Raw genomic sequence first — 18,976 nt, 5'->3', positions numbered from 1 at the left:
GGCTGCCCCTTCATTCAGTGGTCCCTATGATTTGTCCCATAAATATGCTTAGTTGACTGGAGAGACCTGGGCTAAGTTGTCTCAATGTGTCCCGTGCACGCAGGGGACAATCTGGAACCTTCCCGAGGGGACCTGCCCACCCTCTCTCCACCTACCTTTCCTCTCGGCGGCCTCGGCCCTGGTCAGGTGGTGGTATAAGTAATCTAGTTTATCCAGCTGATCCTCCAGGGGCTTCTGCGTCCAGAAGATGGACCTGCGTCTCGCAGCCACCCTCAGGGTCTCCCACTGCTCCATCAGAGCAAAGAGCTCAGTGAAGGACTCGTGATAACCCTCCCGCAGCATGTCCACGCAGATGTTCTTCTTGTACGAGTTCCTGTAGCTGGGAATAAGAATCAGAAAGCTCAATGCCTCGTTTTAGTCCTTTCAACCTGCCCCGTGTTTTCATTCTCTGATAATTAAAGGCTGAACAGTGTTTCTTTCTCTTTTTTTTTTCTTCCCCTCAGTGAAAGAACTGAAAACTATCAAAAGATCTTTGCCTCAGACACTTATAATTGAACTACTTCAGTTTAATGAAAGATGCCAGAAGCTATCTAAATACAGTAATTTTAATGAAATTACATTATAAATATATCCGTTCCAGAGCTGGGCTCTCTTTGATAAGGACAATGAGCTAGTTGACTGACAGTATTAAAAAATACTGGATACACCAGCCTTCCACCCAAACAAGCCAACCCATCCAATCAGAAAACTACAATAAGCCGGGCAAAAATCACATTTGCTATTTAATATCAAAGCAACATCCTCCCTGTATTTGGCAGTTTTGTTGTATGTTATGGAAGTTGATCATTCATTCATTCATTCATTCATTCATACATAATGATTTATTGAACTCTATTGCTAAATATACATATCATTATATATACTGATATAAACTTTACATACATTTATATATATGTATATATGTATATATATACATATATATATATAATTATTTTCAGGTAGAATTAAGTTATTGGTTTTGCTAATTCATTGCTTAGTTTCAGAACTCAGGAGGCTGAAGTAGGAGGAACACTTGAGCACAGGAGTGTGAGACCACCCTGGCTAATAGCAATATCCCAGCTCAAAAAACAACGATGAAAACAAATCCTAACTTTAATAATAAACCATATGCAAGGACATTGACAGAGGATAGTTCATCTACTCATTCAATGAATCACTATTGCATTTCCTACTAAGTACCATCCAGTGTTCTAAACACTCACTATTCTTGTGAAGTTGGCATTCTAGTGGGAAAACACAATCCCGTAATTAAGAAATGAAAAATAATGACTGAAAATGTCTACATAAGAAATATAAAAAATTTATGGTATGTGGTGGCTATTCACCTATCCAAAAGAACAACCAGATAGCAAAATATATATATATCTATATATCTTTCTATTAATTTTTGTAAGCTTTTTATAAAAAAAAACCCCGAGAACTCAATATTTAGAAAAACTGATATATGATACTATTGGCAATAAAAATTTCAGTGCAGACTGGGAAGAGCTCAGAATTAGTCAGAATACCCATTTGTCCCAACCTCCCTGGTCTTCATTTCTTCTCAATTGTAAAATATACACATTCATATCTGCCCTTCCTACATCGCAGGATTTTTTCAGGAACAAGATGAAATTAAGTGAAAATGCTGCGGGAATGTGAAGCTCCTGGCTGCCATTCGATTCACCTGTGGAGTTTCCACAGAAAAACGGCCCAGGTTCCACCTGCCAAGAATTTCTCATTCCGAGAATCTACTTGGGTAGAAATCAAGAGTGGAGAGCGGAGAGTCGGAGATACGGAGGCTTTTATTTTTGTCTTTATGTATCTATTTTTAAGTGGGATCCAGACAATGAAGAGACCTCATGGTAAAGCAATGGTAAGAAACTCAGACTCAAAGCAAGGAGTGATGGAGAGTCCTGGAGAGGCTGAGTCCCAATGGACAGGGGGTGACTGCTTTTGAGAAAAGGCATCTGGAAGGAAGGTGTTGTACCAGCTCACAGAGTAAGGAAACCACATTCCTGGGTCAAAAGATCAACAGCTACCATTCGGTGTGAGCCAAGAAATATTCAAAACAGGGAGAGTGAATTTTGGAGTGACCGTTTTTTATTCTCCTGTTTGTCCCTCTAGTTGAAATAGAAGAGGAAAATGGAGACAGAAAGACCATGTCCTCCCTGCTCCCCTTTATTCCAGTCAGATACCCGAGGGGTGGGGGAGAAGAACAAGCCAGCAACCTGTGAAGTTCAGTGGGATCTAAGTGTGGAAGACACTGGAACCTGCTTCCTGTGTGAGAGTCTTGAAGGTAGGAGGGTTACCAACATCCCCGCTGCCCACCTCCCCATGCACCGGGCCCAAGAAGGCAGGGAGCCATCAAGGGTTTGTAGGCAGAAGAGAACCAGAGAACCAGAACCAGCTCCAGGATGTCCCACAGTTCTTCAGTGGTAATGGTGTGACATTATGAAAAAGTGTCATAACTTTTCAGAGGGCTCCACAGATAACACTAACGGAAGGGGAAGGTCACTGTGGAGCCTCTGAAAGGCTTCAGGCCAGCACACTGCCAGAGCTGATAATCAAGGATGGACTGGGGACAGTTGCCTGCACAGGATGCCACAGCCTAGAGATGCGAACGTTCAGCTCTAAGTAAGAGAGAACTCACATCACAGTATTTTGAAAATAGAGAATCTACTTTTTGCTTAATCTTAGGCAGCCAAGGACCTGACTCACTCGACTGGCAAGTTCAAGATCAAGGTCCCTGGGATTATCCTGACCTTCTCTCCTTCTTGTTCCCTGCTAGTGGCCATAGGGCTCCAGAGACCATGTTCACTTTCAAGAAGAAAGTGAAATGTGAGGGGGCATTGACTGTGTCTTTCCTTATTTTGGGAAAAAAACAGAATCATTCCCGCAACTCCTAGCAGATTTCTACTTTTGGACCCTTTGTCTAGAACTGTGTCATATGACATCCCACTCTCCCTTTGCTGCAAGGAGTCTGGAAACCCAAATGGCCTGACTCCTCTTGGGCACAGTAATGTCCCAACCCAATTTGAGCTGTGTAAGCAAAGAAGAAAGAGGACTGGGGACTGGATGGGCAAATCAGTGATAATGACAAGTTCCTCCATGAAAATCTGAAAGTAAATTCTGTCATATACTGTTACCCTGCCTGCTCCCTATGTTGACAGATAAAATGCAGAATGCTCAGTTCAATTTGAATGTCATATAAATTACAAATGATTTTCTTTTTAGTATTAGAATCCCCTAAGTATTTCATGGGACACACACACACACACACACACACACACACACACACACATACACCACCTGGTTTTTTGAAAGTGAAATTCAATTCATGTATTTTTATTTGCTAAATCTAGTAACTCCACTTCCTTCAGCCCCCTTCAGTACAATGCTGTTTCTGTATTGGAAGATAGGGTGAGGAGGACGATGTTTTAGACTCTTGAGCAACCTGAGAAATTGTGGAATTGGACTGACTACCTAAGAGTGACAAGATTGGATTTTTACACTAGGGAGGATCAAGGCTCAGGGCCAGGAATTAAAATTAAGTTATAAAAAAATAAAGACTTTCAATTTAGCATCCTTGAGTTTGTGACTCTGAAATTCACACCTGATCCAAGAGAAGGGATGGGAGGAGGGTGAAACTGGGAGTAGGGAGAAAAGATGGGAAACTCAGGTGGCCGTGGATAGGAGAGGCTATGGGGGCTGGAACTGGGGTACAGGCAGGGGGCTAAGTAGGGTTAGGTGGATCCAAAAAATACTTAGAAGATAAAAATATTGAGTACTTGGTGGCTGAATGGCTGTTGGAGGTGAAGGACAGGAAGGAGCTTGGACGATGACCAGGTTTTCTGATTGAGTAATGGGTAATTGGTAATTTGCTAAAGAGGGCAACATTTGCTACTGGGAAAGATAATGAATTTGGACTCAGATAGCTTGAGTTTGGGAGTACCCAAGGGTTCTTGCAAGTGGTCCCCTAGAAGGCATCTTGTGGGGTGACGTGGAAGGCCTCTGACCACACAGCCTGGAAACCTAACCTTGCTTCAGAGGAACAATGCCAACTTCAGATGCTCATGCATTGGCTGCCAGAACGTTTTCTTACGAGTGAAGAAAGCCTGCTGCAGCAAAAATAAAGAAAAGGACCACGAAGTAAAAGTTAAACAGTGACTTCAAACCATGAAATTATGCACTGGGCAGAACAGCTGGGAGGTCATCTCAGTTCTCACCCTAATCCAGACAGAGTGTAGAAAATCACTCTCCAGATCCTTCTGCCTTCACATGGGAAATGAAGGGGGATCTGGCCCATCCAGCATGGAGCCCTACTTCTGCCTTGGCACACGTGAAATACTTCTGCAACTAGCCAGCCTTATACGTGGGATAGGAATTCAAGGACTCCCTAGTCAGGGGGTGGATTATTCACCCAAATTACAGGGAGACTCGGTCTTTCCCATGAGCTGGAATGCTGAGGCAAGCAGCACAGGTGTGGGAGAGGCAGGAGCCCTGGGCAGCTGGACTGGACAAGATTCTCCAGTAGTCTTTCTACCTACATCCATGCAAGGGACCTGTGTCTTGTCCACTTCTGAGCTAGGTTCTCCCCCACATTCCACCAGTCACCTAACATCCTTTCCATAAAATCATTTCCACTTAATTTAGTCAGAATGGGGTTTCATTGCCTTTTGACCAAAGAACACTAAGTGATTCAAAAGAAGCTGGACTAGGAGTATTTCCAACATACCTTTCGGATTCAAAATACCAACGATATATAGCATTGATTTTTAAAGATTTCTAGTATTTTTTTGAAAAGGTCATTTTTTTTTTGCAGAAGATATACCAAATAAGAATATGTTTAAATATGTATATATAACTTTATTGACACCATTTCTATTTTGTACACACCTATATGCATGTACAAATGCACTTGTAAGCCATTAAGCCTCATGAGTAATATTTGAGAGCAAGAAAGAATCATAGTTATTTACTAAATAGGTTTCTACTAAACCTTTAAAGTAAGGCAAATTAGTCAATCTGAATATTTTAATTTATTAAAATGAATTGATTCTTGGAAAACAAAAATACATGGCAATTTTCATTATTATATTTGGATTTCTCAGATTTTTTTATTTCTTAAGAGACAACCACAGTTGAAGTTCGCTTTCTTTGTGAAGAGCAAAATAAATAGAAATGTAAACAAGATCCAAATTCATTATTTAAATTGTTATTCCATTTGGACGTAAAGATTTTAGTCTTTGGTTTCATTTATACATTAAATTTTGTCTAAATTAAGATGTTGCTTTTAAGCATCAGAAGAAGGACAATTTCTTTGACTCTAAACTGCCCTACAAGATGAAAATTGAGAATTCTGTTAAAAATCATGAAGAGATTTACTATGATGGGATTTGGGGAGGGTTCTGACAGAAAAAAAAAATATATATATATACCACTCACAAAAGTAGGAGTGGGGACATTGATAGACACACTGGGCATCCATAAATCTGCATCGTGAGGAAGATCTCTACAGCAGCAGGTACCGCAGGCTGCATTGGGATCAGGGAAGCAGCTGGAGAACAGACTTAAGATAGAATAAGGGAGTTGCACGTTTCATACAGGTTTTACTGCCTTTTAAAGGCATTGTTCAAGAAATTTTGCTAAAACTATCATAGTTCATATCAAAATTTCCCTAAAAAAATGACAAGTTTTTAAAAACATCTAGAAACTGACAACAAAATTCAACAATCCGGCTCGAGCTTTGTAGCAGCTGAATGTGTGGAGGTGCTGGGAAATGCGGGGTGTGCTGGTCTACAGGCACAGAAATATGACATGGATTTTAAATTCCTCCTTCAATAGCTACTATTTTCGGAACTCCCACAATGTGTCAGGCACTGTGTAAATATCACTTCTAACTCACTCCACAACTGTGTTAAATACTACTTTAATTTATACAGATTTAAAAACAAACAAACAACAATAACAAAACACACACACACACACACACACACACACACACACACACACACACACACACACACACACACACACACACACCTCCCTCCAGCAATCAGTGAGGCTGTGAATTGCCCCAAACCACATAAGCTAATAAATGGCAGAGCTGTGATTCACACCCAACCCTCTTTGACTGCGGATTGTGAAATCTTTCCACTTCCCACATTGCCTCCTGGGACATCAACTATTGTTGCTTTTTCTCCTCTTTTCCTCCTGCCCATTCTTACAACCGTTCTATTTATTTGCATTGACCATTTAGGAATTTGACAAAATTTGACAATTATGATGTAATCTCCAATTTGAAAGCAGTTCTCTTTATCCATGCTAATCCATGTTTATGTTGGATTGGGAGCAGAGATAAGTATCATTCTGTGGCTCTCCCAGAGGATCCCCCTCTTTTAAAGGAGGGAGCAGACGCTAGTAGCATTCATGAAAAGCAAATTAAATAGATATGATTCCCACTCAAGGGTGTAACAGCTACCAGGATAAACCACTGACAAACATTTAAAAGGGTAAAAAGTGCATACTTCTAGAAACCCAGAAAAGACAAATAGGTGAAATGAATAGGTATAACAATTTATTTTATCTTATCCCCACCTAAATTAATGCATAAACCGAGAGGTTGATTTTAACGGTGTACAGCATTATCACCTATTCAAATAAGGACAAATACATTTAACATATTTCTTCCGGGGACAAACTGAAATTATGGTAACAAGGTGAAGCTTCACATTCAGTCAAATATTTCAAACCATTCAATAAAAAAAACATACTTTAAAACAAGAGCATAAATTTTTAATTTAATCTGACAAAGATAAACTCAAAAGATATGTAATAGCTAATCAAAAGTCAAGATAATACTTTTATTCCATTAAGTTAATATTTATAAGTCACTAGTGGGTTATCTGTGTCAGTTATAACAGTCTTACATTCAGATCGTAGGGATAAATGTTATTGGAATCACCTACGGGATAATTACATTGACTTAAATTAATACTTAAATAGCTTCAGTTAATATAATTTCCATGAAATAAAGAGAATCACTATTCCTACACATACTTTTCAGTGTAGGTAGATATTACATATAAAAAATTTTTAAAAAGTTATTTTCTGATATATGCAGACTGATAACGATTTTGTAAGTTCCTTGGGTATGTGTAATCATTTTTAGAAAATGGTAATTGTTTTTTTCACCCAAAGCTAACACAATGATATAGCATTTCGCTTGCCACATAAATAAAGAAAAAGAAACTAGAAAAAAAATTGTGTTTGGAATGACTTCATTTTAAAAACATGTAGAATTACAATGAAAATTGAAAGTATTAATTTTTTTTACACCTTTAGGTTTATATTATTTGTCATAGTACAGATTACTACTGATTAACAATTGTACTGCCATCTCATATATATGCATGTGTATGTATTTGTAATAAAATGGAAGAGTAAGGAAATTTAAGATTTTAAGACTTTTGTTTTATATGCAATTCAAAACAGCAAGAAAAAGAAGTTTTAATATAAAAAAGTTGCTTAAATGTAAAGAATTCCAATGAGTTGACTGGTCTCTGGGGGCATCTACTGGAAATTTAGCAAACTGCAGTCACATCATGTAAATTTGATAACTTTCATTAACTGTCTTAATACAGATATTATTTTAATTGATATGCAAATAAGATGATATTCAAAGAATATAAATGCAAAGTTATGCATGGATTCTATATCACCCATGCAGAACTGAAAAACAAGTAGCTGTCTATGAGACCACTTACCAAATACTGCACTCTATTTATATATTTTAAAATGTAAATACAGCAGGTGGCATCTCACAGATTAACAGTTTTCAAATCATTTCATTCTCATTTTTGGAAAATTAGAAAGATATTATAGAGATAAGGATTCATATATTTAATGAGGCATTTTTATTAACTGAATAAAATGCATATAAAAAGTACTTTCAAATTGTAATGTCTTCTCTCTGAAACAAATTCACTTTGCATCTCAGTACATCCACCGATCACAAATAACATGATGAACAACTGCTTATTTTCTATGACTTAATTTAATGACTACATGTTAATATTTCAAAAAGTAGAATATTCTTACATCAGAATCAGAATCCTTCACTACAATTTGTCATTACAATTTGAATTAGTTATTAAAAGGAACATTATTAATTCTCCTAAACACTTCAAATAATGAACACAATACAACCATTTGAGCTTATACACAGTTTTAAGATGTATTTCAAAAAATAGCTCTTTTCATAATATTGTGCAGTTATAACTAATCACGAAAAAAGCTCAATAGCATAACCATTAGAATATTATTTTCTTTGTAAAATTTGTTGGTGATTTTTTATGAGAGAAAATAAAAATACTTGGATGTACAAGTATTGTGCTATATATATATTATATGATCATGATTTTATATATTGCTATATAAATAATTTAATTATAATTTTATATAAACTTTCTTTGAAAGACTGAATGGAACATTTTAGCTTCATTCCAAAATCCCCTCATTTATGTACTAATTTATACTTTTTCAGAAAACTTCATTAGAATATCTGTCCAAATAAATATATCACCTTGAATTGTATAAATTGTAAAAAGCAAGTCAAAATTAAAAATACTATCAATAAATCAGAATATAAATGTAGTAGGATTTTTGTTTCAGTTTAATTTTGGATAGCTAGACTAACTTCACAATTTTAATCAATAAATAAAATCTACCCCCAGAAGATTATAAAATAGAAATTTTATGTGGTTTTCTAAACAGTTGTAAGTTTGCTAATTTGAATTTTTAGAAAAACTTACAAATGTAAATTTTGCTTTATAATTTTACAAACTGCAAATTCTTATCTATTAATAATAAAATTTAGGAAACACAACTTTCATAATTTTAAAAGTATATACAAATTGAAATATACCATTTGGAAAAAACTATTTAAACCAAGTTCAAACTTGAATTCCTTTTAAAGAGACATAATAAGGTTAATAATTAAGGAAAGAAGTCTACCTCATAGAATTTTGTAACTCAGACTATAACTAATATAACTCTTTCAACAAATAATATATTGAACAATTTTGTCAACACAGTAAGAATTCATTTCATGGGTTATTTTATTTTAGGACACATGGATTATTTGTGTCAAATGGAAAAAAATTATTTCACAGTTTCAATTGTTAGCACGGATGCTTAGTGTTAGCAGAAGTCACTTTTTGGGAGATCAAATCAATGAATGTTTATAAATCAAATAATAATTTCGCTGGTGATAATCACCAGATAATCAGAGGAAAGACATGGTATTTTTGCAGGCGGTATGAGGCTGCAACTCTTCCAATGGCTTTAAATAATTCCCTTAATAATATAAAGACATTTTTAATGTGCACATCCTGTTAAAAATGATTTACTCAAGTGATTTCCATTCAGTATTTGAAGTACCGTGGCTCTCATCCATCGGAAATGAAGAAACTATGCACCTGTCAATATAAAGTGTCACCACAATATTTATCCATGAAGCTGTCACACCACATTTTGACAATCATTTTCTTTATTGAAAAATCTCAAACGGAAACATATTTTTTAAAGTTTTTCTTTAGAAGTTTGGTGTAAAGAACTGGGAGAGGGGCTGGGGATGTGGCTCAAGCGGTAGCGCACTGGCCTGGCATGCGTGTGGCCCGGGTTCCATCCTCAGCACCACATACAAACAAAGATGTTGTGTCCACTGAAAACTAAAAAATAAATATTAAAAAATTCTCTCTCTCTCTCTCTCTCTCTCTCTCTCTCTCTCTCTCTCTCAAAAAAAAAAGTGGGAGAAAAGCTCCTCATATGAGGTCAATTATATACACAATTTTTGTATACAGTCATTATTTGCAAACTCCTTTGAGAAAGTCAAACTTCTTTACAAAAGAATGATTTCAACTAAAGGTCAGACACGGAAAGATGTGAACTGAATGCCATCTTTAAAGAAGAATTTTCAGGGAAAGTATTTTCAGAATCCAACATGAAACCAAGCCCCTTGGACCAAAGGAGACCATTGTATGGATTCATATCTTTTTGTTTTGTTTTGTTTTCAAATTACATTGTAACTTTCAACCATCAGAAAAGCAATAATACTAAGCTAAAAAATAAAACTTCAAAATGAACTTAGTTCTTAAATTGAGTTATAATAATAAAAAAGAAATCTGAGTAAGTAATGCAATTCTGTTAGATTCTGTGTTTATTACGATGATAGAAAACATGAAAATAAGGAGAACAAAAAAATGAGCTTTTTAATCTCATGACTATAAACACCAGTAAACATGATAATGCTAGTTCATCAACTGAATATTCTTGTCTAAATTAATATTGACAATTTTTATTAACATAAACCTCATGGTATTTGCTCTGAATTTCAAGACACAATTTTGTGACACTCTCCAAATTTTTTGAAATTCTCTTATTTAGAATTTTTTTTCCTGTCAGATAACATTGCCTAACATTTTCTTTCAATTCTGTATACATCTCTACAAACAACAACAATAATTTAAAAACTACTACTTTTCCATATAAATCGAGTGAAATATCACTCACTTTTAATAAAAATGGAAAGCTAGAGAATATAAAAATCAAACTTAGCAAAAACAACAAGTTGCTTTAAAAAGAAAAACTTTGGCTCACTGTTTTTTTTTTATATTACTAAAGTGTGTCATGCATTTTATCTTTGCAAGAGTTTGACGAGTTTTGCAAGTAAAATTCTGTTTCCTCTACACTTGCTAATAGTCATGAGAATCTGTAGTTTGCACCTTCCCATTAAAAATGTATTGTATTTTTTGAAATTATTCACCCCGCCTTTTATCCAGATCATGTCTTTGAAAGGAGGAAGTAGATAATAAATGGAATAATTCATGATTTCCCATTAAATATGAAACTTTCTTTTGCAGAGTTTAGAAAATGAAGTTCTACATAATGTACAAAAGTTGATTAGAACTTTTTTTTTTTTTAACCTTTTCAAGAAAAAAACCTTTCACATTAAACAACTGCAGGAGGGGGTTTCTTTGGGAAAAGTAAACCAATCGATTCTTTACAACTATAGTTTTCTGCTATCTATTCTAATGTTGCTTCCTTAAAATATATATTCCTGCACAATTCTTAAAAATATTAAAAGATTGGCAAGAAAAATAGTATACATTTGGCTATAAATGTGACAAATACTTAAGAGAAAGATTACATGTTTAAAATACAAAGGGAAAAGTCACATAAATTAAAAATGAAAACAAAACATTATTCATGCTCTTTTCAGCAATGCAATGAAAGATAGTATAAGGGTAAATAGCAAAATCTGCATTTAGATTTCTCATATTATGACATTTCTTCTAGAGAGGTAATGATACTTTGTTATGAGAAAATAATATATTTCTCATAATATATTATTGTTTTGTTTTTACAAACTCTTGGTTGGCACTCTATTAACGACACTCTTTTGCCCTCTGCCTTTTTCCCCCTTTGATACAATCAGAAAGTATTAAGCCAAAATGATATCTAGTTTCATTCCAGCTTTATCATTTTATATTTCTTGGGTAAGAAATCTGTAGTAATTTAACTAAAGAGAAATGTCAAACTCTGACTATTAAAGGACAGCAGTTGACCTCATTTCTTTGAGTTTTAAAGTTTATATTGTAGGAATAGTGCATCATTTTAGTAGGCATATTTAAATTTTTCCATATAGAAAAATAGAGAGAATATTTCCCCCATTAAACCTGAGTGTTCAAGAGTAAGTACCAAACTGTACACTCTCTGAAGAAATCATTTACACTCTGTGCTACTTTAATTAATAAAACAAAGGTGGACACTGCACATGTGAACAGTGAAGTCACAATTTCTCATCGTCTATACATACCCGATGATCAAACTTCCAGAACACAATGAAAACAAAAATAGGTTGATGATTCTGATGCTTTGGCCAGACAATATCCATGTATAAATATCTCTTTCTTCTAAATAGTACATTAATTTTAGTGTAGCTAGCTCAAATATTTAGAACACTACCAGTTCTAAATTAGGAAGACAGATTTACAAAATAAAAAATGTGCATCAATAAGAATGTTGTAAAAATAAAAGGAAGTATTTGCAAGAAGATGAAAGAGCTTTGAATTCAAACATAAAAACATACATAAAATAGATACATAATAGGAACACATGTTCACTTCTTGGTATTTCCATATAGTACTGCAAATATCAAGGAAGGGAAAGTTTGCAATGTTGTTAATATCAGGCAAAATAGAACTCAAGCAGAAAAAAATTAAAGGAGCATATAATTATATCAGATTCATACATGAGATTCAAATTTACAGAAAAATACAGCAGGTGGTAAACAACATACCTAATAACAGTCTCAAAGTATATAAAATGAACATAAAGATAAAAAGAAATTGATTTTAATGTTTTTTTTAGAAACTTACAGATAGAGGGAAAATTATTTTAATAACAATTGCCTAGGTTGATAGAAATAACAGGCTCAAACTAATTATTAGAATATTACAGATATTTCTATATGAATGATCTAACAAATAAGTAGAGAATATATATTTATTTTCCAAACATAGAAGAAACATTTATGAAAACTGGCCATACACTAGTCACACTAGAAATTTCATAAACTGATATTATATATGGCAAATGTACAGTGTAAAATAAAGGTTCACTTCCTACTCCTGCAGTACCTACAAAAAAAAGAAAAACAAATACCTCAAAAGCATTCACTTTCAGACTCATCAATATATTTCTAATTTATTCATTTTCTAAAGGTAAAACCACTGTGGAAATTTTAACATATTTAGAATTTTAAAAATAAATAAAAATCAAATCATGCAGGAAGAAATCATTGCAGTTTTGAAAAGGAAGCTTATAGGAGTGGTTTGTTAAAAACCACTATCAACTGATACCAGAGAAGCAGCTAGCTTTCAACTCAGGATGCTACGAACAATCCTAATAAAACAAACATAATGAAATAAACCCATACAAAGAACAAGAAAGGACATATTAAGAGTCAAATCACAAATCAATAAGAGAACAAAAATTAAATTTATTAAAAAAAGTGGTTTTGTGAAAAGATAAATTTTTTCAAATATTATCAGGAAAAATGAAAATAGCTGTCACCAAAAACAGTGCCAGGAATAAAAAAGTAATATAACTTCCAATTATAATCATAGTCATAGGTGCCTTTTAGGCTTAGCAATGTGCCAAGTGCTGTTCTCAATTCTTTGCATGTAATTATCTTATTTAAACCTTATAATGTTTTTTAATGAAATAAGTACTCTCATTATTCTCTCCATTTTACAGATGACTCTGGTATAACACGTTTAATTGACAAGTGAACGTCACACACCCTGTGAGAGATGAAGCTGGGGTATCGGTTTAGGTAATCTGCTTCTAGAGCCCATGTGGTTAGCCTTTGTTATCTTTATACTACCTCAGAGAAACACAGAATATTTCAATTGATGTGCATGGGATTTAAAGATTATTAGAAAATATGCTAAATTTTATCACAACAATAAAAAATCTAAAAATATAGGCACATTGTAAAAAAATGATTAAATTTAGTTAGAAAAGACTTTTAGAAGACCAATTGCCATAGAAGACTTAGTCCTTTCTCCCAGAAATCCTTCCAACCCAAGAGCTAAACTGTTTTCACATGGTAAGTTCAAAGTTTATTCATGATTAAGAAACTTATATGGCATAATGAATCCCACTATTATGTAAAATTATACACCAATTTAAAAAAGCAACATAGCAACTCAAAACACATTTCTTATGTTGATATTGTGTAAATACTAAAAACCCGTGGGGAAAAAGCCTTTTTGCAATATATTCATTTCTACTAGAGTAGAAATGTGAAGGAATGCTGCTGTCACTGATATAATTTAACATTGAAAATGATGGTTCTTGATAAGGTGGGACTCAATATTTTAATGCTATCAATTCTCCTAGAATAACATAAATTCCATGTACTCCCCATAAAAATTCAATGATATTTTACTGACTCTTGACAAGAAAATCCTAACATTCACACAAAATAGTAACGCACAAGGAAAAAAATGATCACTTGGAACAAAAAAGGGCACTGTCTGCAAGACAAAAATGTATTTCAACTAGATTAAGGAAATAGTTATAATGAAAATAAATGCAAATAGGTGAACAGAATATGTATGTTCACGTATGTGTACGGAATAAATATATACACATGAGAATTTGTCATTAAATATAAGTGGTGTTTCAGGTTGGGGAAGGATTTGGAGACAATTGTTCATTTGCAAATTTTGCTGGCTTTATTTCTTAAATTAATATTTTCATAATACACATAACATATAAAGCATATGTTATGTTGCCTTTCTACATTTAATAGTACACTTAAATATCAGTTTCCTGATTACTTCTTATCCCTGACATATGTGACAGGTTTTTATTAACATCATCACTAAGATCTTTTAGGTGCTTATTTCCATCACTTGCTACAGCAACTTCATAGACATTTAATTTGGACTTCTGATTTAGATGCTGTTTTCCAGATTGTATAGCCTTCTTTACCCTGAATTCTATACCCCCACCCCCACTTCAGTTTAACCATTTAGGGAGTGGGGACAAGAAAAACTGCAGAAGCAGAGTCTGTCAGAAGACGTGTCAGTCTATGTGGCTCCCCGTTTTGATGGATAATTTATCTGAATATGCAATTCTAGAGTAAAAATGATCATCCTTCCGATTTTGAGGACATCGTCCTTTTTCTTCCAGTGCTACACCTAGTGCGAGTGTGTACAACTGTGATGATGGTGTGATATTTATTTCTTGATGCAACTTCTTCCCCCACCCCTAGAACTTCTAGCATCTTTTCTTTATATAATGTTCTGAAATTTCACAGGGAAGTACCTACGTTGGGTAATTTTAACTTAGGGTATTTTGTTTTTTCCTTTATGGTTACTATTGGAGCCCATTTCATTCTAAATATATTTGAGTGTTTTTCCACTTGAATCAAAAATAATTGAAGTTGATGTGTGTGTCCTTTCTTTTTCTCTGATTAGTCTGACTAAAGATGGATCAATTTTTTTGATCTTTCCAAAGAACCAGCTATAAATCTCATTGATTTTCTCTATCATTTGGTCATTTCTCCTGAAGGTGCATACTTCCAATGACCTAAATTAGGTCATTTGATCATTTCTCTATCATTGAGGTTATTGGAGGTATGCATCCTCAGGAATATACCTTCAGTAAGCTAAATTCTTTCCAGTAGGCCCCTTCTCTTAAAGATTCCACCAATTCCCAATAGCACCACAGGATGGTGAGCAAGCCTTCATTTTACTATTCCTTTCTCTCTTTTAACTTTAAATTTAATTTGCTTTCTTTTTCTAACTTTGTAAAAGAGAGGTTAGAGTATTGATTTGAATATAAGCATTTTATACTCTAATTTTATATATACTTGTATACCCTTCATTTTATATTCTACTTTTCAATATAAGCATTTTAATGCTATAAGATGCCCTTGATGTGCTGCGTTAGCTGCACCTCACAAAATTTGGCGTGCTATGTTTTCTTTTTCATTCTGTTCAAATATTTTCTAATTTGGTGATTTTTTTAGGATGTAAAAATTATGGACATATTTTTTACAAAATTATGTACATATAATTTTTTCCTTTAAGTATATGGACATTTATTTTTTTGGTTTGCTTTGACAAATGTGTCATGCACACTTGAAAAGAACATCTGTTTTGTTGTTTGGTGTAATAGTCTGTAAATGTCAATTGTTTAAGGTGATTGATGGTATCATTCAAATTTTCTATCAATTACAGAGATTATAGTGTTGAAATTTCCAACTAAGACTGTGGGTTTCTCTATTTCTCCTCTTTTTCCTATCAGTGTTTGTTTTATATTTTGAAGTTCTGACATTTGGAGCACAAATATTTAGGATATGTCCTCTTGATGAATCAACTTCTGTTATCATTACAAAATATCACTTTTTATGACCAGTGATATTCTTACTGCTTTCTGAAAGAAATATTTTGAAACTCTTGGCAACTTCTTCCCCCACTCCTAGAACTTCTAGCATCTTTTCTTTATATAATGTTCTGAAATACCATCCTTGGAACTTTTGTGTGGCCATTTCAATTACAGAAAATAAATGGGCTTAGTCATCCATCTTGATCTTGAAAAGGGAAATCCCTAGGCCAAGCTAACTTTAAAAACAAAAATTCCTCTTGCTCAACAATGTATCTTTTTTAGTTGTTTTGGTTGTAGGATAAGAATTGTTTCAGACAAGCTTAAGTAAGGAGTTTCATGAAAATCTGAATCATGATTGTAGAACAACTGGGTCCTTGTAGAGGTGATCCTGGGGGAAGTTTTTGGATCCAGTGTAGTCCTGAATATTCAAGAGGGTTCTGAAAATCTGATCTTTAGTGTATGTCATCCATTTTTATTCATTCCTTCCTCTCTGCGAACCATTTTTTTCCTGTGTTAGCATGTTGTCACTGTGACAAATTACCTGAGAAGATCAACTTTAAGAAAGAAAGGTTTATTCTGACTCCTAGTTTCAGTCCATGGTCACTTGGCACTATTGCTTTTGAGTCTATGATGAGGCAGAACATGATGGCAGAGCACTACTCATCTCATGACCAGGAAATGAAAGAGAGGGAGAGAGGAAAAGACTAGAGTTCCAACAAACCCTTCAAGGGATTTTCTTCAATGACCTAAATTTCTCCCACCAGGCCCACCTCTTGAAGGTTCTACCACCTCCCAAGAGCACCACAAGCTGGTGAACAAGCCTTCAACACAGGGCCTTTATGGGACATTTAAGATCCAAACTGTAAGAGCTTCTTTATAACAATAGATTGTCTATTTCAAATTTACTTAGCCATTCTATGCCTTGGTCTCTAGGACTAATAACAAGGGCGACTCTTCATAGGGTTGTTGAAGGATCACTTAAAACAGCCATCAGCACACTGTAATCATTTAATATATTTTGTTACTATCTTACTGGAAACAAAACTTAGACAAGAGATGTAACAGTTATGACAAACTGTATAAATAACCATTTTATTGTTCATTAGGGGTACAGAGTTTTATTACAGTGCTCCATTTCTTTACTAACTTCATGTTATAACTTTCTTTTGGAATTTAGTATCAGAAAAAAGCTTTTCTCTCTTGAATAACTGATGCATGACCTTTCAGTAGTGAGAATCCTGTGGCCCATCACATCTCTCCTTTGACCAGTCTGCCCAGAACTTCAGAGTAAAACTGAATCCCTCACAGGAACTATGGCATCTGCAGCTGGGGGCACATTTACATACTTTAATGGCTTTTCATTTTCTAGTTATAATTTAGCATCTGTGGAATACAAAGTGTTAACTTTAAATTTCTTCAGTCTATTGTAGAAAGAAAGTAGGGGGAACAGAAGTACTATGTTATGTAAATCAGAAGAGTCTTAAAGGTGAATAAAAAAGAATCCCTGCTTTCTAAGATTCCCAGTTTAGATCTGAGTCCATTCCTTCTGGCCACTCACAGAGAGAAAGAGTTTTCTATTGCAATTCAGTACATGTACAAACACACACACATGCACACACATATATGTGCATATGTACATATTATGTAAATACATGAAATGAAAATTTAAAGGCTACTACACATAATATTGCAGCTTCTATAGATAATAACTTATGAATCATCATAAGCATTTTATGGGTACAGTCCTGCTATCATTATCCCTATTTTTTTCTATAAGATCAGCCCTACTAACTTCAACCCTGTTTTTTTTTTTTTTTTCCAGATGAGGAAGCTGAGGTACAGGAAGGTTAAGTAATTTACTCAAAGTCAGGCAGTTGCTTGTTAGTGAGGATAAAGCTAAGATTTTAATCCAGGGAGGCTGTTTTTTTAATTATTATTTTTAATTTATATATGACAGCAGAATGCATTATAATTCTTATCACATATATAGAGCACAATTTTTCATATCTCTGGTTGTATACACAGTATATTCACACCAATTCATGTCTTCATACCTGTACTTTGGATAATGATGTCCATCACATTCCACCATCATTTCTAACCCCATGCCCCCTCCCTTCCCTCCCACCCTTCTGCCCTATCTATTCCTATTCCTCCCATGTTCCCTCTCCCTTCCCCACTATGAATCAGCCTCAGGGAGGCTGTTTTTAAAACCTGTGCTCTCTTCCATTACACGTGGCAACCTCCCAATATTTTGCCATGCTCTGTGCAATGCTCTCTCTTCTATTCTATTTCATTGCACTCTCTTTTCATTTTTAAAATGCTGGCCACGGTCTCCAAATGAATGGGTCACAACCACTACTTACTAATGGGTCATTATAGTTTGTCAAACATTAATCAAGGGGGAAATGAAACACATGATTGTCAATGGCTACTGAGCGAGTTCTAACAAGAGCTTGCAACTCTACCACGTGAGCAAGGAAGGACCGAAGGAGGCTCACAGAGCAAGAAACAGGAAGCGGAAGCTACAAGATAAATAAAAGCCTCCTCAGTGCACAGGCACCAAGGGGAGGGGAGCACCGAGGCAGAGCATGTGTACCAGGCCATGGAGGGTTAAGAGGTCATGAACACTCACTCACTCACTCACTGATCTCCCAACACCTGTGAGCTCAGCACCATGTGCACCAAGGATGCATGTATGAGCCACCACCCAACCTTCTTGAATCCTGTGGCCTACTAGAAGAGACCAAGACAATGCAGTGTCACAGCCTCCAGTGCTGTGATGGAAGGAGGAGTGGGTACTTGTTATGGTTTGGATGCAGAAGATAATGCCAGAAGGTTTAGAGGTGAAGTGATTAGGTTATAAGAGCCTTAACCCAATCAGTGAATTGATTCACTGATCAATCAGTGGATTAACTGAGTGGTAACTGAAGGCAAGTAGGGTGGGGCTGGAGCACGTGGGTCACTG

General features: G+C 34.9%; 1 protein-coding gene across 2 annotated transcripts in view; it reads right to left on the bottom strand.

Annotated features, from left to right (window-relative positions):
• The window catches only part of Ttc29 (tetratricopeptide repeat domain 29), a 194,403-nt gene that overhangs the window by 160,333 nt on the left and 15,094 nt on the right, over nucleotides 1-18,976 (bottom strand). For both annotated transcript variants that reach the window (XM_040293226.2, XM_021727883.3), the window contains one exon: nucleotides 156-379. In XM_040293226.2, coding sequence (XP_040149160.2) covers nucleotides 156-379 — 224 coding nt within the window. The remainder of the gene's footprint in view (nucleotides 1-155; nucleotides 380-18,976) is intronic.

Source organism: Ictidomys tridecemlineatus, chromosome 9 (assembly GCF_052094955.1).
Source record: "Ictidomys tridecemlineatus isolate mIctTri1 chromosome 9, mIctTri1.hap1, whole genome shotgun sequence".
Taxonomy (NCBI): Eukaryota; Metazoa; Chordata; class Mammalia; order Rodentia; family Sciuridae; genus Ictidomys; species Ictidomys tridecemlineatus.
This window is presented reverse-complemented; position numbering and strand designations above follow the sequence as displayed.